This window comes from Pezoporus occidentalis, unplaced genomic scaffold, assembly GCF_034315485.1.
Source record: "Pezoporus occidentalis ecotype Australia unplaced genomic scaffold, CSIRO_AGI_Poc_V1 ctg159, whole genome shotgun sequence".
Classification (NCBI taxonomy): Eukaryota; Metazoa; Chordata; class Aves; order Psittaciformes; family Psittacidae; genus Pezoporus; species Pezoporus occidentalis.
The window spans coordinates 961,920-985,430 of record NW_026913415.1 but is presented as its reverse complement, the minus strand read 5'-3'; the positions used below and the strand labels follow the sequence as shown (position 1 = coordinate 985,430).

The following is a 23,511-nucleotide window of genomic DNA, read 5'->3' as shown; positions in this document are numbered from 1 at the left end:
TCCTGTACTTGTGCGGCTGCAAGTATTGCTGGTGAGGACAGACTAAACCACACTTCTTCCTTAGAAAGGGATGCTCCCTTGATACCAGATGGCTCTGCCCTGGTGGGTCCCTTGTCCTGGAGGTTTGCTGAGGGAAGTTCACGCACTAGAATATTTGGTTTGCCTTTGAAAATGAGTGTCAGTGTCAGGCTCTTTTATTTTGCATGCTGTTCTTGCTAAGAACTGCGGTTGTGTCAGTCCTGCCCAATCAAGACTTTTTTAAAGTTCAATTTCACTCAGTATTTGCAAACTTTGAAGGCTGGAATAGACCAAAATCCAAGTTCTGAGCTCCTCAGCATCCCTGTGAAACCTTTTTTTTCCCCTCCAAGAACAGCTAGCAGGGATTCCAGACGTAGTCCCACTGCTGCAGGGTGGGCAGGACTACACCAGGAGGATCTCATGCCCTTCCTGTGGGCAGAGGCGATCACTGCAATACAGTAACCATGAGGTCCTCATGACAGGCATGAGACTGCATAGGAGTCAATGACAGGGCTTAGCTTCATCATCACAGCCAGTACCACGTCCCTGCTCTAGGCCACTGGGGATGAGGATGGCATAGGCAGCTTTTCCCTGACCAAAGCCAGGCCCTGGCTCCACGCTCTGGAGAAGCCCCATCAGTTGTTTTAAAAGCTGTGATGGGTTTGACTGGTTTAGCATGTGTGTTAGTGCCTCCTTATTGAAAGGACCTAAGACCACGCTCAGATGTCATGATGCTTGTGCATGGGCTGTAGGGAGCGAACTGGTCAGTACCAGAGCCAAGTCACCCTCTGTAAACAGAGCGGGTTCCCCACCTCCTGATCACCCCTCCCTCTCGTGCAGTGCCTTGTGAAGACCCAGCACAGCTCAGAGTGGATGAAAGGCAGTGTCACCACCTCCTCTGAGTTCTCCCTGTCCCCGCTCCCAGCCTGGCCATGGCTGTTCCTGGGGATTTCAGCCCTTGGGAAGCTGTCCCAGACGGGCTGCCCACCCCACTCACCATCAGGAGCTGGAGGTGGTTTTGCTGCTGCTTCTCAGCTGTGCCCTTCCTTGGTCACATTTCTGCCTTTCCCCACGGTTCATCAAGCCAGGTTTGATGTGTGCAGGTTCCCCCTTGGCTGTGCAGGCTGTGACCCGCAGTCTGTTCGGTTCTGAGCTCCTTCCTACACTCAGCAATGTGCAGAAATGATGTCAAGGCACTTAGGCACAATGTGAGCAGCTCTACCCCCTCTTTGCGGAGGCGGAGGCTTGACTGAACACCTCTTTTGAGACAGGAGAACAAAGGGGAGAAGCTATGGACATGCTAAGGTCCTGGCCCCGAGCCCCAGCTCAGCACCACCTGTTTTTCACAGCACAGACCTTCAGTGCTGAGGTCTGAGGCCCCAAGTGTGCTCCCTGCTGAAGGTGTTGGGCTGGGAGGCCCCTGGGGGCACACACAGTGATGCTGGGTGAGCATTTTCTGCTCTCAGCAGCACCTCAGTGAAGCTGGGGAGGAGCTGAGGGTGCCTCAGAGGCAGTGCTGGGTCCTTTCCAATGGCCTCAGCCCTGCCTCTGCTCTCAGGGGACTTTAAACTCTGATTTTAATGAAGCTGAATATGGTGCCATCTACTATGGGCAAATCAAGGGAAGAAAACCTGAGCTTGGTTCTGCCACTTCGGGTTGCAGGAAGGTACATTGATTTTCTGAAGAAGGCCTTGCCAAGCAGCTGCCTTCAGCCTGCAGCTGCCATCTGACCCCAATCACCAGCACTGCCTCTTCTCCTCAGGTCACCTTTTAGCAGGCACCTGATTAGGGAAGACATTGAATGAAGGCTCTCAAAAGAAGATGCTCTTTTGTTTTAATGGAGGAGGAACAACAGCTTGATAAAAGAGGTTAAAATGGAAGTTTTAGCCTAGCAAATACCATGTCCTTTGTAGGTCTTCTATTGCATGACCTCTTGTTGTAATGGGCACGTCAGGACCTTGTGGGCCACCTCCTCCAGAAATCCCCCCTCCAAGGCTGTGCATGGAAGGGAATGGGAATGGAAATGGGAATGGGAGCTGCCTGAAGCTGTCCTGCAGCACTGAGCAGGAAGCATCTCCCAGCGTCACGTGTTTAAACACCTTCCCCTTTCTGGAAAGCTCTTCCCCCTGCCCGTGCTGCTAATTAATTAGAAAATTAATTAGCCTGCTCTTCAGGGGTCATTTTTCCTCTCTTCCCTTTTATTTTGTGGTTTTGCAGCTTCCTTCAGCCGGGATGGGAATGGCTGCGGCTCACCCACACTGCAGGAGAACACATGCTCCCCCTCCAGCTCTGCAGACACAGCGTGCAGGACCAGTGGGGCCCATCAGAGCCCTCCCCAGAGCCGGTGCTGGCTCTCAAGTGCCCACTGTGGCCAAAGGATGTTGTCAGCTCCAGCCCTGTGCACACTGATCACTGTCAGCTCCTCTCTGCTTGACGTGCGGCTGTGTTGGGGAGCTGGAGGTAGGAGCTGCTCTTTGCTATTCCTGATGCTCCAGTTCTCCTCAGCAGCCTGGAAACATCCACGTGGGAGGAGGGAGCTCTCTCCTACCCCCAGCATGGGGTGAGGAGAACAGCACATCCCAGCACTGCTGGAGCAGGTCCACCACAGTCAGAAGGGCCTGGCTGAGGTGGGAGGAGGATGGAGGAGAGGCTTCCATGCTGCTCCTCTGTAAGGATATCTGCTTCCTCCCCCCGGGAGCTGCCTGGATGTATTGCCAGGAGCACAGGTCCCCTGGCCACCACCACATCTGTACCGATGGCTGCACTGCCAGACAGGAGCCATTTCCCTGATAGATTATCAACCTTCCCCCTGATGCTTCAGGGCCCTCTTGCAGCTCAAGGTTTGTGGCAATGATTTAGTACCACATCACTGTAAGCCTTGTGCTCCCAAAAGCTGTAGCAATGAGGGCATATACACTTATCTCTAGAAAGATGCTGAGAGTAGCTTTAAACCAGCCCTACCATCAATGCTCAAGTGTGACCCCAGAATTCTATGGTTGAGGGTACCTATAGGAGCTGTAGATACCCCAGGGATGAACAGGAGACCTGGAGGGACTTTGTGCATGGACACAACACACACTTTCCTCCCTGCCTCCAGCAAAGTGGTCTCCAAAATCACAGGGTTTGGAACGTACAATCTGAATTTGGTTCAAGCAGCATGAAAACAGGCAGACACGTGCCCCGGGGCCTGGGGAATATCCTCTGAGAGCCAGTGAGTCACAAGCACTGGGGACCCAGCATCCACTTCTCATTTGTCAGGATGCTGCTCTTTGCCTGCTGGGTTTTACTGGAGCTCAGTGGCTCACAGCCAGGCTCACACAGCACCTGAAGCAAGCCATAGGGAAAGGGCTCCATCCTCCATCGCACCTAAACTCCACTGTTGCCCAGCCCCTGCCCTGTTTCCAGCCCACAGACGAGCCAGGGCAGGGGCCAGACCCAGCCCAGGTGAGGAGCAGCATTGGGCTGGGCACTCAGGCTGATGCTCTGAACCTGGGAAGAGGCCCTGGCCTTGGGAATGGGGATGGGAAGCACCTGTAGGAGGTGGAGCTCAGGGGCAGGCTCCAGCCTTACAGCCCCTGGCTCATTACAGCAGGCTCCTGCAGCTCTGGTTAGGGGTGGTGGGATGCGAGTGGGTCAGTATCCAAAGCTCACGTTTGGAGGCTGCTGGGAGCACGTGTGAAGGAAAGGCTTTGTGCTTGCACCTTGTCGGCACTGGGGATTCTGTTGCCCTGGCCGTGGAGGTGGCCCTGGGGGATACGGTTGGAGTGAAAGGGTCTGGAAGGTGCCGTGTGCTGCAGTGTGTTGGTAACCGGGCCCTGTGCCCCGTCTTTAGGGCTCCCTCACCAGGTTTGGTGCTAGGACTGGGCAGCATTTCCCCCCCCAGCCCCCTGTCAGAGTGCCTCGTCCTTCCAGCTCACCAGGGCCCCGGCCCCACTCCACCAGCAGCGGGGGGCAGCGATGCCGCAGGGTCCAGGAGCCCCTGTGAAGCTCCTCCTCATCTGGCTGTGCCCGCTCCTGGGCTCGGCAGGGTGCGGATAACGTGGGGCAGCCCTCGGGGCTGTGTGGGGCTGGCGCAGGGTTCGCGGGTGTCGCCGGGGGTGCTGCAGAGACCCGGGGGGAGCTCTCCCTGGCAGCCGCTCTCTGCGGTACCTCCGTGTCCTTCCCGTGGCAGGGTTCTGTCGTTACAGGGCTCCGCGTCCTCCCTGCAGGCACTGAGATCGATCGGAGCGGCGCAGCACCGGGCTGCGCCTCGGGAGCCGGCAGCAGCTGCAGGGAAACCCGCGTGTAGGAGGGGAGCGCCCCGGCCTCGCCGTCCTTGGCCGGATGAAGTGGATGCTGTTGCCATGGTGACTGTGGGGGGAAACGGGCTCTGGTGTTCTCCTCACGTAGGAGGACGCCAGGCTGGGATCCGGAGGATGCTGGGCGGGGGGAGACGCAGCCATCCCCGGTTCCACTGGGGAACCCCCTCCCCGGGTTCTCCCTGCACGTGTCTGGTCACAGCCTGGCTCTGCTGCGCCCAAGGACCAACCTCTGTGTCCTGCACCCTCCCCGGGCGGTGCTGCAGCCCCAGGCCTGGGTGTCCACACCCCGGCTCCCCTGGCCTTCTGCAGGGTGGGACCTGGGAGGCTGAGCTCTGGCTGCAGTGAAAGGGTTTTAAGGGTCAGGGCTTCCCACCATGTGCCTCTGAATGTCCCAGCTCCAGCTGCAGAGGCTCTGCCACGGGGGGGATGGCAACTGAGGTTACAAATGGGGCTACTCCTAAAATGAAGGAAGGCAAAAGGGACACAGCAAAACCCCAAGGTAGAGGAGCATTCGAGTCTTCCCTTGAATGGAGCCCACTAAGGGTGAGTACCACTGATTTGGATTAACGTGTGATGATTTTAGCGCTGCATCTCTAGCACATCTCGTAATTCTCCCAGCCTCTGCAGTGCAGGGTACTGTAACCAGGGCTCTCCAGTGTCTGGTTCAAGTGGGGAGGGTTTGCAGATGTTACAGCAGCATTACATCATGTTTCCAAGGCGGGCAGTGGTGTTACTGGTGCATTTGTGTCTGGAATGGGAGGGCTGAGGTTAAAGTGCCACCATGCCCAGCCCCCTGTGGGCAGTGCAGCCTGCAGCATCCCCCTAGCCAGTGACCACTGAGGGTGGGATGTCCCGAGACATCCCTGGATGGGACACAGAAACCCGTCCTAACGAACTACGAGGGAAGTCAGTGTTTGCTCTGAGTTGCAGCCCCACGGAGCTGGCTTTCTTGGCCACTGCCCTGCAGGGGACTTCTAAAGGAGGTCTGGAGGAAAGGCAGTGCCGAAGAAGGTTGGGAAACAGGAGCTGGAATTGGGAAGTACCGGGAAACAGCTGATTCTCAAAGACTAAGGGGCAGGGAATAGGTTATGTGTCCGCCTGGCACTCCCATCACATTCAGGCTTTTCCTGCTTTTAACGCTCATGTACGTGTTGCCACTATTCCACACTGGCTTTCCTTTTCCAAACCTGCTGGTCCTGCTTCTGTCAGCCCCTGCGCAGTTCCTTGCTGAGATGATTGTCCCTTTGGCTCCCAGGGTGCCCATCACACTGGGGAGCTGGTAAGCTGTTTCCGAGGCAGGAATGTTGCTGTGCCTGCTTACGGATGGTTTTAGAGTCACACCGCAGCTCGGCATTTGTCGATTAAGAGTATCGCAGTGTCCATACAGAACACGGGATGTGTCCTCTTGGAGGTGGGTGGAAGAAGGGTGTAGGCAGGAGGTTTGCTGAGCAGCTGTGTTCAGCAGCAAGTCACCGCTGCCCTCTAGTGTCCTGCGGAAGGGAACAATACCCAGCAGGTACCGCTTCTACCTGCCTCAAAATGGGCTGCTTGCTAAACCGGTGCTTTTTTCATCGGGCTCGATGTGCAAAGCAAGCGGCACAGCGAACCTAGCAAGGAATGCTCGCTTTTAAAGCTAGAGGTTACCGAGGATCCCAGCCTGGGTTGGGTTGAAGGGACCTTAAAGCTCCTCCAGTTCCAACCCCTGCCACGTGCAGGGACCCCTTCCACTAGAGCAGCTTGCTCCAAGCCCCTGTGTCCAACCTGGCCTTGAACACTGCCAGGGATGGGGCAGCCACAGCTTCTCTGGGCACCCTGTGCCAGCGCCTCAGCACCCTCCCAGGGAAGAGCTTCTGCCTAAGAGCTCATCTCAGTCTCCCCTCGGGCAGGTTCAAGCCATTCCCCTTGGCCTGTCCCTACATCCCTTGTCCCAAGCCCCTCTCCAGCTTTCCTGCAGCCCCTTCAGGCACTGGAGCTGCTCTCAGGTCTCCCCTTCAGGAGCCTTCTCTTGTCCAGGCTGCCCCAGCCCAGCTCTTTAGAGGACAGGGTTGGTTTTCTGTCTATATCCACTTTGTCTGTCTGCGTCTCAGATGTGCCTTGTGACACTCCCACCACAATGACTGATGTCTTTGTTCCCTATTTCTCCTCTCCTCTACGCACACACATGCCCACACCCCACCAGTGCTGGCATGGCTGAGAAGTCCTGACCAGCTTCAGGATCATGGCATCCCTCTGGACCTCCAGGGCCCAGCTCCCACCCAAGACCTCCGTGTGGCTGCACAATTTAATGAGTGAACAGGAAGATGTGACTAGCAAAATAGCGAGGGGGTAAAACCCGTGCAGTAGTTCCTATTGCTGTGTGCAGGGCTCAGGGTGAGGAATGGTGCGAGGCTGCCACGAACATGGGATGCACGTAACAGGGGAGAGTGGCTGACGGTCAGTGTGAGGCTGTAGTACTGAAAGGTAGAGTCTGGAGCTAGTTTGAGGACATCAATTACTGCGCTTTAAACTCTATGGACAGAAAGTGCTATATTCTAAGAATTTCAGTAGTGGTTTTCTGTGATTTACTAGTTTACTGAGGCTATTAAAGGCCCTTTGCTTATTTAAACCCCTCTTTTTCTAATGCTTGGTTTTAAGAAGGTGATACTTTTACTGTTGAGCTCTGAAACGAAGGGGAGTCAGCCAGAAAGCTGCTACATGCTCAGTGTCCACCCAAAGATGGGGCAGGAGGGAATCGTTCTTCTCTCTCTGGAGGACACAACCTACTAAAGCACAAGGGAAAAGGGACAATAAAATACCAACGCTGGTCCCCGCAGATGAAGGAAAAAACGTACAGGAATCATTACAAAGAGAACAAATCATTACAAAGAGCAGACCAGAATGGGGTTGGATTAAAAAAAGTGTATTGGATGGCCAATACAAAATCATAAACATGAAGGTATTAAAAAAAAAAGCCATCGAGTATACAGCAAATACTACAGGAAAGCAAAGAAATGGTACAGAAAGGCAGACATCTACAGCAGTCCTCCAAACAGGCTACATGAGAATCAGAAAACAATATACAGGTTTGGTTTGTTTCCCCCCAGATGGCTGGGGGAAGCTGTCACTTACCAGCTTGACTATGACACTACAAGGATACACAATGTCCCGAATTGAAAATCACAGGGGATGTAAGAAAACGTAGCATTAAAATGTGAAAAAGTGCAATACAGATTGTACACTGAACTGAATGGGTGGTGGTTTTTTCCTCTTTTTTTTTTTTTAACCTTAAAAAACCAACTTTGAACAGTTGTTTTAGCATTAAAAATATTCCCCCCTCCCCAAATTCAATGCCAATATTAACATTCATGGTGTTATACAGAAGGAATATTCACAAAGACCCACCAGCTAAGAACACTGTGTATGTAGGATGGCATTTCTTTGGGTATAGGTAAAAAATAGGCAAAGAAAACATTCCCCCTTCCCCTCCCTTTCAGGACAAGGTGTGGATTTTAGTATTTAAATACATATTCTATAGCTTATTTTGCCCCAAATTGTATTGATTAAAAGTTCCAATCATCATTTTCCGGGTGGCCTGTGGTGCTCTGATTCATTTCCTTTCCTTCCCTCTCAATAAGGAAACCCAGCAAATGTCCTAGAAGCGATGCCACAAGGAGTGCAGGAACAGAAAGGATGTAAAATACAACCCAAGCCCTGTTGCTCTCTGGGAGATTTCTCAGCTCTCCCTTCTGCTGACAGAGACCATGAAAACAGGCCCAGAGCTTCGGTCGGGTGGATGAAAGGACAAGAATGAAGCAAAGTTCTTGGGTTTTAAATTTAAGCAGATGACAGCATTTCCTCTTCCTGCTCTAACAGGTCCAGACATCCAGCAGAGATGCTGTGGACTACAGCAGCAGCACCTCTCGCCTGCAATGCCTGTTACCTGCGTGTCCCAGCTCCCACATCTGACTGCTCAGGAGGAGTCAGTAACTTGTGAGCTTCCTTTCAGCCTAAAGGTGAAATGGCACACGAGCTCCTCAGGCAGCTGAATGCATTTTCTTTTTTACCTAAAATCACTGCAGAGTACAAGTTTGGATTGGAAGGGACCTTCAAAGCTCACCCAGCTCCAACCCCTGCCACGGGCAGGGACACCTTCCATTAGAGCAGCTTGCTCAGAACCACATGCAGCCTGGCCTTGAATGTCTGCTGGGATGGGGCAGCCACAGCTTCTGTGGGCAACCTGTTACAGACTGCCCAGAGACAACTTCTTGGGTTGGAAGGGACCTCAAAGCTCACCCATCTCCAGCCCCTGCCACGCGCAGGGACACCTTCCACTGGAGCAGCTTGCTCCAAGCCCCTGTGTCCAACCTGGCCTTGTTAAAATGACTAAACTACAGTCCCTCTCTTCAAGCCAGGGAGAAAGAAAACCCCCTTTTCCTCCCCTCACACAGGAGCTCCCTTGTATCCTCCCTTCCTTTCCAGACAGCTCTGCGCCAGCACCGCAGCCACTAACACCAGTTTTCATCTCAACTGGTTCCAGAAGTGTAAAAATAATACATTTTTGCCTTGCTTCTGTCTCTGGGGAATCCTTAGGGAAGGGCTCTTGTTTAGATGGCCTGGGCCAGAACTTCAACTGAGCGGCACTGGGAACATCTGTAGTGTTCTCAGAAGTACGATACGGTGTAGTGCTGATGAGAACAGGTCCCCACAGCCCAAACCTAAGCACTGTCAGTGAGGAGCTGCTGCCTCCCTGCTCAGTGAGCTCCATCTGCACGTCAGAGCTTCACGAGGAGAACTGTCCACTACCACCAACACAACAGAGCCAAAGCAAGCTGCAGTGTCATCTGAACACAAGGATTTACCTTACTTTACAGGAGGAATCAGGACTTTTAACGTTTCTCAATGAGACTCTCACTGCAAATCAGTAACCAGGGACACAGTATGCTGAAGGTCCACGGAAGGACGTTACAGAAGATGCTATCATTTCCTTCAGTCTTTCGGGTCCATGGAGAAAGACAGGAAATCAACAATAATGAAACCTCCCCCTGGATCCCCTCCCCTTCCCCAGCTACTTTTCCCCCACTCAAAATATTGAAACGGCACAAAAAGCGACAAACAAGCCTTTTAAATTACATTTCAATTCAAACAGAGCGGGAATCTCACAGTGATGAGAGGAGAAAGTCAGGCTTTTAATAATTATAATATAAAAATAATAAAAAAAGCTTACAAAGAGCAGTGCAGCATCCCAAAAAGGCCATGGATTAACTGCCAGAAGGGGACGTCAGAATACGCAGGGTAAAAAACAAAACAGAACAACCCACACTGGCAATGAATTTCCATACACGATAGAACAAGCAGTCAAACTTCAGTCTAGGCTGTGGAAAACAACAGTTTCTCCTTTTTCTTCTTCTTCCTTTTTTTTTATTACAATTTTTTTTTTCCTTTTTATAAAAAAAGTTAAAATAAAAACACAAATAAAATTGTACATAAATGCCAATGTCCAACACTGAAAAGGCAGGGCAATCACACCACTGAGACAAAACCTGACCAGAAATAAAACAACCCTCAAGTCCACTTTCTTTCCTTTAGTCTGGATGCTGGAGCTGAGCCTGCTGCATCCCACCCTGCGCGGTCTCAGCAGGTCACTGGAATTCAACTTGGCAAAGACTTCATTGCAGGACGATGACAAGAAGGGTCATCTCTTTTTGACCAGCTGGAGCCCAAACGCTGGTTGGTTCCCATTTCCATGGGCTGTCTCTCGTTCTGGTTTTCCTTTAGTTTTGTTTTTTCTTTTCCTTTTTTTTTTTTCTCTTTTTTTCCTCTGTACAATTCCTTGTGTTCCAAGGCTGAGTCCCAACACTTGTGACACTGTCTGGAGTCATGTCCCGGTGAGGGCGGTCATGCTGTAGTGATGGCATTAAGGTCCTTCATAAGTCCTTCCAGGTGGGCCATCTCTTTGGTCAGCTCATCCGGTTCATAGTTCTGTGGGAGATGGAAAGAGTGACTGAGGGTAACCTCTTGTCTCTGAAGAGGGACAGAGCAAGAAGTAACGAGAAACAGTCAGTTATTCCGGAGCAGATTGTGACCCTGACACATGAATAAGCAGGAACAGATCTATTGACAGTTACAGGAATTAGTAACTTGAAACAAGTCTCTATTTTAAGCACAGATCTCTTTGCAGCAGTGATTCATAGTTTCACTGACTTTTAAGGCTGTGACCAGCTTATCTGCTTTCCTTGTATCAATTCCTGCTTTGAGATAACAGCTTCCTTTGAACCAAAGTAGGTGTTTTAGAAACATCTTCCCAGCTTACTTGGAAAAAAGGTCAAAGGAGAACTGCTCTGAGAATCATTTTGCTTTGCTAAAATCCTACTCCATTTTTAGCCTCATCTCTGTAGCTGCAGCTATACTGATACAGCTATCATCATCACCAGTTGGACTTGATCACCTCAAAGGTCTTTTCCAACCTACACCTATCTGTGACTCTATTCTGCCATCACTGCATGCAGACAGATGCCATGAACTGATTCATCTCAAAACCCTTCCTAAGCTGACCAAGTCTTGCCCAGTACTGTGTGGTTTTCAAGCCCTTACATTCTTGGAGCCTTTCTCCAAACCCTCTTTGCTCTCTCAGCACCACTTCCACAGGCGGCATCCAGGCTGCTCGTGGTATTCCAATGCCAGCTCTGCTGATGCCAGATCAGAACCTGCTTCATAGTTTCTGCTCTGTAGGTTTAAAGGCCATTATTAGACCTTATGGCTAGAGTCTAATATTCAGGCTGCTGCTCAGCTGATTGCAGCCTGTACTTATTAATGAAGAAATGTATTAATGGCCATATCTCAGTATTACAAAGTTGATGAATAAACTATAAACTAATGAGTATGTTTTTGGTACCAACTGAGGAAAAAGAATAAAGTAGGAATGACAACAAGACAGAAGGGCAAAAGTGCACCAAATCAAGGCTGCATACAGAAAGGAAAGCAAGAGGGTGACAAAAGGAAAGGGCAAGAAAGAAACAAGAAGTAATAATAATGATCAGCATTTCCTGTGGCAGTAATGCATAAGTTTTTGGCTTGCAATTTGAATGGAAAACAGCTCTTCCAGTGCCTGATGCCCAACACCTCTCCTTTTCTTAAAAGCTGCCTCCAAAGAAGCTCAACAATTGGATGCATTTTCCCCCCAAAATCAGAACACTCCTATATGAGTATCTAAACCCAGATGTGGGGCGATGGCTCATCACCCTGAGGCTGAGGCTCATTCTGGCACTAATGCGAACTCTTCCAGCTGCAGTGACACTGGCTGCTCTGCAGCAGTGCAGCAACCTGCAGCTGCAGGACTTTCATAGGATCCAGGCACAGTATGCTGGCAAACCCGAGCGAAATGACTCACATCTCAAAGCCAGCATGAATACATCATCTTCAGCTGTACAGGGAGCAAAAAGGCACTGTTGGAGGCCTTCAGGTCTGCAGACAAAGATGCTCTTTATATCAAGAGAAGCAGGCAAAACCAAGACATGTAGGGCACTACAGCCCCAGTATGGAAGCCCAAGTCATAAACCAAAGCTCCCTTAGGCACAGAGTACTATGAAGAATGCAAAAATTAGGTACTGTGTAACTAGGAATGAAGGCATGCTCTTAAACTTTCAGATTCAGAAAGGACTTGAAAACTGAAGTGCCTATTCTCTGAATTTACTGCCTTGTGTACAAAGTATTTGCACTATGGTTTTGGATATGGGTTAACCAGCACTTGGTGGAAGTCAAAGGACTTGTTATCCTTTCGACAGTCTCAGTGCAGACATCACTAAAGCTTCCAAGTGTCACCTAAAGAGAGATTCACCACAGTTTGATCAGCACTGCCAAAGAAAGCCCCTGGCGGTGCTAAGAGTACCTACACTTTCTGAGTCCTCAAGCATCCTGGTGGTCTCCTGCACATCAGGGGCACTGGGGACTACCACAGGCATAGGAGGTCGAGTTCTTCCTAAAGTCCCAATCGATGCAGTCTTCACCGAGTGAACTGGATGGGCAGGAGCTTAAAATAAAGTGTTACACGGTTATACCACAGCTGTACCAGATAATGAATTGTTTTGCCTGTCCAGAAAGCTCTTGAAAGCAGGAGAATAAAAAGGATTCTATTAGAGGAAAAGAAGCACTTCGAATTATGGAGTACCGAGTTTGACATTTTGTCTTGCTTATCGATGTAGATAAAAGGGCCTTGAAAGACAAAATTCACCCCAGCCTCTGGCACATTTCCTCTGATGGCCAACTCTCCCCCTCACCCTTTCGGAGCTTCTCTCTTTTCCTAAAACCCCCTTTTTGTGCCCGCTGTTCCCCGCTCACCTTGCTGCGTTAGCAGGGGCGTGCTGGGCAGCGCAGGGTCGTACGCGGAACCAGCAGGTGGAACGGCTGGCACTGCAAAGCTCTTCAGCGGGTGGGAAGGACGCACGTGGGCCGTGGGCAGGTTCTGAGCCGAGTCCTCCTCTTGTGCATTAGCCAGGTAGGACCCTGTGGTGCTTTCCAGGTCCTGGTGGTCAGCACAGGTCTGGGATGAGGAAGCCGGCATGGTGTCTGTGCTGGGCGTGTTCCGAACAGATTCTACAACACACACGACAAGGAGAGGTTTCTTTTCTATAACAGAAATATCCTCTGTGGGCAGATGAAACCAGGAGTGTCTGCAAGTACCTTTTCCAAGGTCACTGCTAGAAGCTAAGCACTGAATTCACAGATTAACCATCTGTGTAGCAAATGACACCAATTCTGTGTAACTGCTCTGTTCTGAGGTGAATGACAATGACTGCCTAATAACAGAATAAGCTTGAGGACTGAATGATTCCATGGGTATAATACCAAATCAAGACTTACACACTGAAACAGCCACATGGAGTAAGACCTTGAATAAACAGCATGAAACACAAACCTTACTTTACCCTGGAGTATTTCACAGGATTGGCCTTCTTAAACAGGTATATATAATATGTGCTGACAAGCCAAACTGCTCCTGAGATAGACTTGAAATCCCTTTACTTACTGAAAACCCTTTACTTGCTGCCTTTATTTGCTTGTTTTCATCAGGCTCCACTCTGCTGAATCTACTGATCTAAGAAAACTGTGAGATGGTGTCTTCAATTGAGGGCATCGTGATCCTACCTGGACCACATGCAGGGAACGATCTGGACTGTGAGAGCTGCCACTTCAGGAGTACAAAGAGAACAAGGGAAACCTCCAACTTGCCATCTGCCTGGGTATTTGCAGCCTCCTGAATTGCTTCCATAAGGAAACAAGTTGTTGGCTGTGGCACCTTAGTTAAAATGTAACCTTAAGCTTGAGAAGCTCAGAATTCACTTCATCTCATGATATTACTTATGTGCAACTTAGAAGTACCCTCGCACTGGAGACATTACAAGAACTACAGCAAATGCCTAGGCTTCAGGCCTGAAAATCCTGCATAGGAATCACCACAATTCTCTGTGTGCTTCAGGAAGATCAATCAAAGCCAGCTCTCAGCAGCAAAGGCTGGATTTTTGTCCTCTCTTGGTTTTACGTGGAACTAATTAGGATAAAAGTTGTTGTATTAAGTAGATTAAATGAGACTTAATCTGATGTTACAGACTCCATGGCTGAAGGCTCTAGAATAAGGAATGTTCCTACTTGAAGCTATATATAAAACATTAAGCTTCCTTTTCCAAGGACATCATCACCTATCACAACATCTGATCTACACCACAAACTGTTCACAGAAAACCCTGTCAAGGGTTTGGTCTGCCCTCCCTCAGGGCACACCGCAACAGAGACCAACTGAGTGAAGTGTCAGGCTTTGATTGCCACTCATCGTTCCCTTACAAGCAAAATCTGTCTGCTCATTAATGTCTCACCTGTGGAATTGGCCCTGTCTGAATGGGACATGGATGTGCCAATCGGCCACGGGTTGACCTGGTGATGGAGATAGCTGCGAGTTGGAGAAGCGAGGCTGCCGGAGTGGAAATGATGGTGAGGGTTATCGAGTGAATGGATGGGATGAGCACTAATCACAGCTGTGAATGAATACAAGACAGAAATATGCTTAACATACAGACAAGCATGCACGTGTAGTGAAACACCACATCCCTCCCATCCCACCAAGCCCCTGAACAGGGGACGCAGGCTGACAGCGAGTAAATCTCAGCAGGTTCACAGTGACACCAAGATGACCTGTTTCAATCCCAATTTTCCAGCACTTCAGCTCCCTCCCTGCCAAACCACATAATGGCAGCAGCTCTGCATTCCAAAGCAGAATCTGGAGGAAAACCTGCTCCTGTGAAAAGCCACATCCCTGGGAAGTTCACCCTGCCACCTAAGCCAGCTTAACCTGCTGGGCTTTGCCAGTAACTCACTGGATTATCAGACCTACATCACACGTATCTTTACAGGTCAACTTGTACCACCTGCACCTAATTAAGATTGTGATGAGCTGTTTCGAGGAAAAGTTCACATGAAGAGCTAAAAAATGTGGTGTGATAAGAAAAAACCAGCCCTTTGCTTCTTAATATCCTTTCAGGTTTTTGTATTCCAGTTGTCAAAGGAGGAGCTAACCAGGCACACCCCATTACTGCGAATTACACTAAAATTGAACACAGTGAATTACCATCATTTAGGATTTAAGAGGTAAATAACTATGCTTGAATAGTAGGAGGCAAAAAAAAATCCATAGGAAGGTATCTGCAGGCAGTCTTTAACACATGAAATGGTCCTCCTGCCTTCTGCTTGCTGAGAAAGGCCCTCACGTACCAGAGAGTTTTCTGTGGAGCTTCTGCAAAAAGGCATCTACAGACATTACATCAACATTTCCACTTACTATAAAATAGAAACCTACAGCTGGAAGCCCTCAGAGCTTTTGCAAACAGAATAAAAAAGTCAAAGTCACAAACCCAATCTTCAGCCCTCAGGCACCAGAAGACCTTACACATCCTTCCTGACATTCAGTGCATCATGCTAACCTGTCACAGCAAGCCAGCTATGTCTGCTTCTGGTTTGCTCCTTCTGGACAAGGCAAGATCTAATAAAGAGGGGGAAAACAAAGCGGTTTTCCAAGCAAAGGCAGCAGGGCTGGTATCACAATGAGAAATCAAAGCTGGGGTTTGTGCTGCAAGGAAAAAGTCATACCCACAACTCGATCTGCAGCATTATCACATCAGCTTGAGTACAAGCAAAAGGTAGAACTGCAATATACCACCTCCCTAAAATATCTATCACCACTCTATCACCTCTGTCAACTGTGTATCTTTTCACCCTAGGTGGGACTGATCATGGAAGATGCTGAGTATCTTTCTCACTGAATAACACAGTACCAGGAGTACTTTGCTACGCTGTTTCCATGGAGCACTTGGCACCTTTCACAGCACCAGCTCCTGTATGGGTCTATCTGATGCTCTGTGTATCCAGTGCTGCATCCTTTTGAGAGAAGAAACACTTAGAGGAGTGCAAGGTAAGACTTACTGCAGTCTGAACTTGTTATGGGGTCACAAAAGCCTGAATTCAACATGTTTCAGCACCTGGCATAGGACAAGAAACCACCAGAATCCAATAGCTGCAATGCCCTTTGTTAGATACCCATATTTGACAGAAGACAAGCTACAGATTATCAGTGTCAAACTGCATCCTCCACTCCTTCCTCACACATGTAACACCAGGAGGAAACAAGGAGCATCACTACTTATTTTAAAACTAAGAAAAAAAAAATACTACTCTTGTAAAAAGGTTGGAAAATAAGGAAACAGTCAGAGATTCACAAAGTGAGCTAATCAGGTCATCAGGACACTTGAGAAAACATGAAGAGCCCCTGTAAACCAAGTGCTCACTTCAGCTAAATAGAGCAAAAATACAGCTGAAACACGCTGGACTGGTGTGAAATCATCCCACTTAACACAAAGGTCAGGGTAGCAATCACCTGGCACAGGGCTGGCCACGACCATGGTGCTCAGGGAAGTCTAAGCTCGGACTAGAGAAGCACACAGGGATTCTGCCTCATGGTTCTGTCTCTGCATATTAACTTGGGTGCATTTTACCTGTGCTCTCCTGTCAGGGTTCCCAGCTGTTCGGGGGTTTAGCCAAGTCTTTTTCCATCTCAGAGTCATCATTGGAGAAGTAGATACATTGTTGGATTCTAGTAATTAAAATCTATTTCTACTGCCTCAGCAATATTTCAGTTCAGCACTTCTGCTCAAGTCATCATTAAGCGATAAGGAAATGCAGAGATAAGAAATAAAACCCCAGATATCCTGCTCATGTAAGAGTACGCTCTGCCAGACTCACAACATCTCAGCCTCTATCAGTGCTCTAGCCATGTTCTAATCAATTTGATAACAGACACATCATGAAGCAAAGCTAAAGTACATACTGCAGGCTTTTGGTAGCCTTTCCAAGAGATGAGCATGTTACTCCTTCACAGAATCATAGAATAAATCACAGAAGGGTTTGGGTTGTTCCAACCCCCTGCCATGGGCAGGGACACCTTCCACTAGAGCAGCTTGCTCCAAGCCCTGTCCAACCTGGCCTTGAACAGTGCCAGAGCCATTCCTTCTGCTTGGCAAATTAGGGGACTAGCTCCCAAGCAGGGATGTCTTGCACTGAAACAAGCAGTGATCTATCCAATTCTCTCTTCCTAATTCACTACTTCAGCATCATTTCTGAAGCTGCTCCTGAGCCACTGTGAGAAGACAGATTCTCAGAGGATAGACTCACAGAGAGAGAACAGTAAGCAGGAGATTCTCCAGGTATCCCTGCTTAATTGATCATGTTTCTCAGTGACACAGGCTCTCCCTAAACTCCACCTGCAGCCACCACTGCTGGAGACTGGGACAGCTGGACACATTCCTAACTCTTCCCCACTTTTGCAGCACACCTCCCCTTGCTCAAATACACCTAATCCCGTTTTTCCTTTTAAGGGTACCTTCTTTGAACTGTTCCACTGCAGATACAACAGAATTACTTAGGAGCAGTAAGTAGGAAGGCAGTATGTGAGTGTGTGTCTGTGCATATGGTATCAGCACGGTTGTTTGGGTGCTCCCCATACCAAGCCAGCTAGTGGGTGGGCTGTTGACTTACGTTGAGGTGGTTGAGAATCAAAAGGCATCATCATCTTGGGCCTCATCCCCCTTCTTCCTGCCAGCGTGGACATGCTATCCTCTGACTCATGCCCTGAAGGAAAAACACTGAAGGTTATTTACCACTGCAGTAAGACTTCTGTGGTACCACACCAGACTGCTTCAATCCTCCTCTCTTTATTTCTGGGCTGTCCTCTTTGTAGGCAGTTCTGTGACTCAGAACTGATAAAAACAGCTCTTTCATCCTTCACTAAAAGGTGGAGAAGAGGACAGTTAGGGTAAAGCTTATTGGGCACTGGAGAAACTCTCTGGGCCGTACTGCAAAACCGAACCTCAGGCAGCGCAGCTATGGGGAGTGAGCGGCAGTGCAGAGCCACATGCTGGCTGGTTAACAACCATTCCCCAGGTGAAAACTCACCCGCACCTCAAGAGCCAAGCAGCAGCTGGTTAAAGCACCAAAACCTGATTGTGTGTTTGACCACTGAGAGAACGCCACATGTGTCTCAACTACTTAACACGAAACACTTGCTAGATGACTATTTGGTATTTACCAAGGGATAGTCATGATTTAACTCTTGGGCGCTCAACTTTCGCACGAAGAGTGTGACCCATCCTTTTCAGAGGGCCCTATAAACTAGGCACAAACCCAATTCGCTACTGGGAAAACAAGAGCAATTTGTCAATAAAGTGATTTCACCAGATAGAGTTAACTTTAAACCTCACCTCTGTAGGAATTCCGCCGCTGATGGATATTGCTGTCCATGGAATTATCAACCGGGGTGATGTCTTGGGAGTTGCGAGGGATTGGGGTATCGGTCATGATTGGATTGGGATCTGGAGATTTATCAATGGGTTTCAGCTCCAGCCTTTCGTGATGGATCCAAAGGTCAGGGGGTTTGACATCTTTGGAGTTTCCTTTGTACTTGTGGGACCCGTTCACTGATTTGCAGGCAGCTCGTTTCCTTGGGAAGGGAAACAAACGGAATGTTCTTACATAGAGGATTCCTTTCACTCATTGGAAAAGGCAAATTTGCAATGTGATTTCCCTCAGATCTTGCATCCAGCTGAGCAGGAGCTGCCCACTGGGCAGGAGGCTTTGAATTTTACATATAAGCACATCTGACACCTCAAAGCATATTCTGCAACATGAAATTTGTCTCAAATGCTACACACGCTGCAGAACTGGGCTCTGCAGCCTCAGCCTTCACTAACAAAGTAAAGTTCTCTGTCCTTGCGCTCATTAAGAGAATATTCTAAACAGGAAGCGTACATCCATCATGCTGGGCCCATACTCCAGGGTGTACGACCAACCTCAAACAATAGCTGTGGGAAGAGTGTGCAGAGAGCTGACTACCCCAATGGGATGGTTAACTTTGAAGATTAATGACAGGAACGTTCATTTCACTGCTGCTCAGGACACACACATCTGGCTGAGGAGCTTTCTCACTGCTGCTGAAGGGGGGCAGCAGCAAACTGTGAGGCAGACATGAGACTGGGCTGGATGGGGCTTGGAACACTCTGCTCTAAGTGGAAGGTGTCCCTGCCCATGGCAGGGGGTTGGAACCGCATCAGCTTTAAGGTCCCTTCAGGCCAAACCAGTCTGGGATTATGTAACTCTATTGGACATGCCATGCAGAGTTCCAGCACTTTCCTTCACACCCCCTCGCTTTGGACCCTGGCAGTGATGGAGGAAGGCATCCCTTCTGGGTAGCACGTTTCCTAGAACTGGCTAAGAGAGGACTAAATACAATTTTGAAAGCTATCAGTGAGCAGAGCCTCTGGTGAGGTGATTTGCAGCCAGACGTGCTCCTGGCACCCTGCTTTAAGCACTGCAACTACAACAGATCAGAAGGTTATTCACTGGTTGTGGGTTGCTGCACGCAAGAGAGGTGGCATTTAGGACTGGAGAAACAAAGGCAAGAGTTCACAGGGTTATTTCTGCTCTTTGAAAACAAAATGCCATGAATTTTGCCCTCTCCCAAGCATATCCCCCAGTTGCTCAACCACCACTCCTGTATCCTTGCTCTCCTCTCTGCAAGAACTTGCAGGATGGTTCACCTTCAGCAAAGCAAGTGGAGATTATCTTCCAAGCCTGGCTTTTCATCACTGTCTTAAACCTCTCTTTAGCATAACAGAGTCTTTTCAAACTTAAAATAAAAAAGCTTTCAGCTCTCTTCAGTCCTTTTGAAAGAACACGCAGGAACAACCTCGTCAGGAGCCTATACATGGAAGTGTTGCTGCTGTAGTCTGAATTCAGATGCTCTAAATGAGGGAAGAATTCAGATACCCATCTGTATTTTGGAACACTTTTCTAAGGAGTCCAGCACCAGGCTCCAGTTCCACTCCAGCATCTAGCTAAAAACTGGGTATTATCCTGCACAGCCTATAAAGCAACTCCACACCATAAAACACCTGCTAAGAACAGAAGTGAGAGCTCTCACAGCTCTGAACAGAAGGACTGGCTAGTGCTTGGAAGCACTACTTTAACCCTCCTCAGAGAGGAGCAGTTGCAGGTATTCGTTAAGGTATTGCCCCAGCTTGCCTCTAAACTCTTGCTGGTTTGTAAACTCTGCTGATTAGGGAATACAGAACATGACCATCATCATCATCATCATCGCCACCACAGGCAGGACAGCTGTCCCAGTGCCACCCCAACAGCTTACTTCTTTTGGTGAGAAGTTGTACGACGGGTGCAGAAGACGGCGACTATCACCACAATCACAATGGTGATCACTCCGACGGACACTATGATTACAAGGAGCATGTTGCTGTCCAAGGGAGAGGTTGGGCTTCCATGGGGACTGTTACTGCCTGGAAGAGTTTGAGACGAGAGAAAGGGGTTATTTTTCATGCAGAAAAAATCCTCATCAAAAGCAAGCAGACCCCAACAAAGACTTCTAGAAGCTGTGTGGAGACCCCAGCACAGCTTTCAGTATCTGAAGGGAGCCTACAAGGATGCCAGAGAGGGACTCTTCATCAGGGACTGCAGTGACAGAACAAGGGGTGATGGGTTCAAACTGAAACAGGGGAAGTTCAGATTAGACACAAGGAAGTTCTTTACTGTGAGGATGGTGAGGCCCTGGAACAGGCTGCCCAAAGAAGCGGTGAATGCTACATCCCTGGCAGTGTTTGAGGCCAAGGTGGATGGTGCTTGGAGCAACCTGCTCTAATGGAAGGTGCCCCTGCATGTGGTAGGGGGCTGGAACTGGATGCTCTTGAGGCCTTTTCCAACCCAAACCATTCTGTGATTCTATGCTCAGAAATCCCTAGAACTGGTATTGGTGTTCCACAGTGGGCACCCTCCTCTGAAGGACTCGCATTTCATGTCGCGCTAACAAGCAACACCTTAGGGCAAGGCTTCCACAGTGCAGAGTGCTGATCAGGAGAAGGATTAAGATGACTTTTTAAACTTCCTACTATGTTCTTCCTGAATTAATTTTACACTTGTGCGCTCCAGCAGCTATTTAAAACCAAACTGGGAACACGATCTGCTTATCGTGCTTCAGACTGAAATGTAAATGCAAGCAATGATATATTTTTCCATCTACCCCACACAGCAGGCAAGAGCACTACGACAGAAGTAGGAAATGATGTCTTGAGTGGGAACAACTATCACCATAGAGAGAAAAAGTTCCTCGAACAGATGTAATGAGTACCTTCGGGAGGATATGGCATCACTTGGTGAAACACCAGAAGACACTGTGTTTAGACTGAAGAACAGCACTTACCACCCAGCGGCGGTTTGTAATCTGCTCCTATGTCCACGGGGCGGCTTCCTTTCCCTGCAGACCCTGAAGCTGAAAAGGGGATGCAGGGGGTAATTGTATATACATATATATCCACACCCACACACATAAACACGCACTGGAGCATCTCTAAGGTAGCTCTTCTCAAACTTCCTCCTTTTCCCTTCCCTACAGCAGGATTTGCCTTGGAGCAGCAGCTGTGCTTCTCCCTGAGAACCACTTCTTCAAAAGAGCTATTTAATAACCAGTTTCCCACATTACTATTTTCCCAAGTAAGCTCAGGAGCCTCTCCTGTTACTCATTTTTAAAACATAATATTATGTGCAGTAATACACAGGTTATATTGAGGCAAATGGCTTTGCCACACTTGCACAGTTAATTATCTCAAAGCAGTAATTACATGGGTTTTTTTTTCCCCAATACCTAATTACAGACAGTGTGGAAGACTGGAAATAAATGGAGGATCAAAACCAGGGGAAATCCATAAAAACCTGCTTTCAGCTTCTCCTCATTCTCTTCTGCTCATGTCACCTTCACCACAAGTGACAATGAGGCATCACAAAATGTGTTTTGGGGAAACCTGGGAGAACAAATCTGTTTCTAAGCTTTAAGTTTAAAGGCTGATGCTGGAAGCAAGCCCATCTGCACCTCAATAATTACAAACTAAGGCAAATTACACAGCCCCTCCTGAACCCTGGCTACTGCTCGTGGGCTCCTCGGTGCTCAGTGCAAGAGCTGACCTCCCTGCTGAGCTGCTGTCCTCTTGGTACTCTACCAGGTATTCTCCCTGCATGATTCAGCTCTAACTTAGATCACTTGCTGCTGCAAGTCATGAAGTCATGAGTTTGCCTCTAGTGTTAAGTTAGCAGAAAGCTGCCTACAGATAAAGATACACAAAGCCCTGGTTCTTCTACTTCTGCATTGCCATTAAACTGCACTAATGCAAAATGACCACGAATGAGGAAAATACTGCAGGAGGGTAAATGTGCGGCAAGATGGAAAGAAGGCATTCCTCTGGTTACAGGAATCCATAATCCTTTAGCCATTTTTACACTGTTGTGCACAAACTGCCCCAAAATCAGCAAATTTGGCACTTTCACAACGAGGAGAAGGAATTCTCTCAGTTAAAAACCCATCCTAGTCAGGAGGTGGTAAAGGACATGTAACAAATGGAACCTGAAGCCAAAGCCTGTAAACTGCTCCCTGTGAAATAAGGACAGTTGGGAAAACCAGCAAAAGGAACCAGCAAGGACACTGAGTAAGCCCTGGGAAGGGCAGTAGGAAGCAACCCTACAGAGAGGAGTCAGATTTAGTCTACAATAAATGAAGACATACTGCAGGACAAATCTAGACTCAAAAAGACGCACTGCACGTGCCAGCCTGGAGAGGACTCTGCCTGCTCTTCCTGAAGTCCTGGACTAATCATGTTGCAGCAGCAACGCACTAATTCAAGTGAGTTTTAAACAGCTTCTATTGTATGAAAGGATGTGAAAATCAAACAACCCTAGGTGGATTCGCTGAATTGCTGAACCTGGCCCTGAAGATCTCTTGGAGCACCAGAAAAGTGGGAGAAGGGGGAGGGGGCAATAAAAATAACTGACAAAGGACAAACAGATACCCTATAAAATTCTGGTGCAGCAGCTGGAGCCTCAACATAGGCAAGATCATGGCACTGGTGGTTGATCAGAGATGGTGGCACACTTCATGCCCATCTTTCTGTTTTATTAGCGCAGGTATTTTCCAACACACGAAATGTCAGCCCACGAACGTGGCTGCTAACAGCAGCTATGCTGGCACGCTGTATTTAGACTTCCATAAATCACTTCCCTGAACACCTGGTTAAAAATAGCATCCTAAAAAAAGCCATGTGGCACTAATAACAAGATTAACAACAAATTCACCGATAAGAATAAGAACTGTGCGTGCAGAGTCATTATTCACAAGGGATATTTCTCATGAGTACTGCAAGGACCTGTGCTTGGCCAAGGGAATTCAATATCCTGATAAATCACTGCTCCTGAAGTTAACAGATGACCTAAGATAATGGAGGAGATAACAAGATACACAGAGTCACCTGCACAGAGCAGCAGGGATCATGTAGTACGCATGGGTGAAACACACTGAGGTGGTGCAGTGTATCATGGGGTCTGCTCTCTCTGAACCATCTATACCCTCACGCAGCCAGCTGCTGCTGTTACAGACCCCCCTATGTGTGAGGATGGGTGACAAAGGACATAAACCATATGGAAATGATAAAAAGATGAGAAGGCAGCGATAGGGAGGAAGCAGTGTTCTGCAAACAGCTGTATTTTCAAAGGGTGTTGGGAACAATTACCTGTGGCAGCTCAGGAATGCCTGATGTTGGCGCTGACTGTGTGGTGTCAGCACCTGCAC

General features: G+C 48.6%; 1 protein-coding gene across 9 annotated transcripts in view; it reads right to left on the bottom strand.

Annotated features, from left to right (window-relative positions):
- Positions 1 to 9,463: 9,463 nt before the first annotated feature.
- Positions 9,464 to 23,511, bottom strand: part of NEO1 (neogenin 1) — a 186,800-nt gene continuing 172,752 nt past the window's right edge. For 6 of the 9 annotated variants that reach the window (XM_062612108.1, XM_062612109.1, XM_062612110.1 and 3 more), the window contains 8 exons: positions 21,100 to 21,168; positions 20,035 to 20,182; positions 18,095 to 18,333; positions 17,373 to 17,465; positions 14,165 to 14,323; positions 12,633 to 12,887; positions 12,188 to 12,324; positions 9,464 to 10,277 (listed from right to left, as the gene is read on the bottom strand). In XM_062612108.1, coding sequence (XP_062468092.1) covers positions 10,194 to 10,277; positions 12,188 to 12,324; positions 12,633 to 12,887; positions 14,165 to 14,323; positions 17,373 to 17,465; positions 18,095 to 18,333; positions 20,035 to 20,182; positions 21,100 to 21,168 — 1,184 coding nt within the window. In that variant the 3' untranslated portion in view covers positions 9,464 to 10,193. Of the gene's footprint in view, positions 10,278 to 12,183; positions 12,325 to 12,632; positions 12,888 to 14,164; positions 14,324 to 17,372; positions 17,466 to 18,094; positions 18,334 to 20,034; positions 20,183 to 21,099; positions 21,169 to 23,511 lie in introns of all 9 variants that reach the window. The other 3 variants (XM_062612116.1, XM_062612117.1, XM_062612112.1) reach the window with 2 other exon arrangements.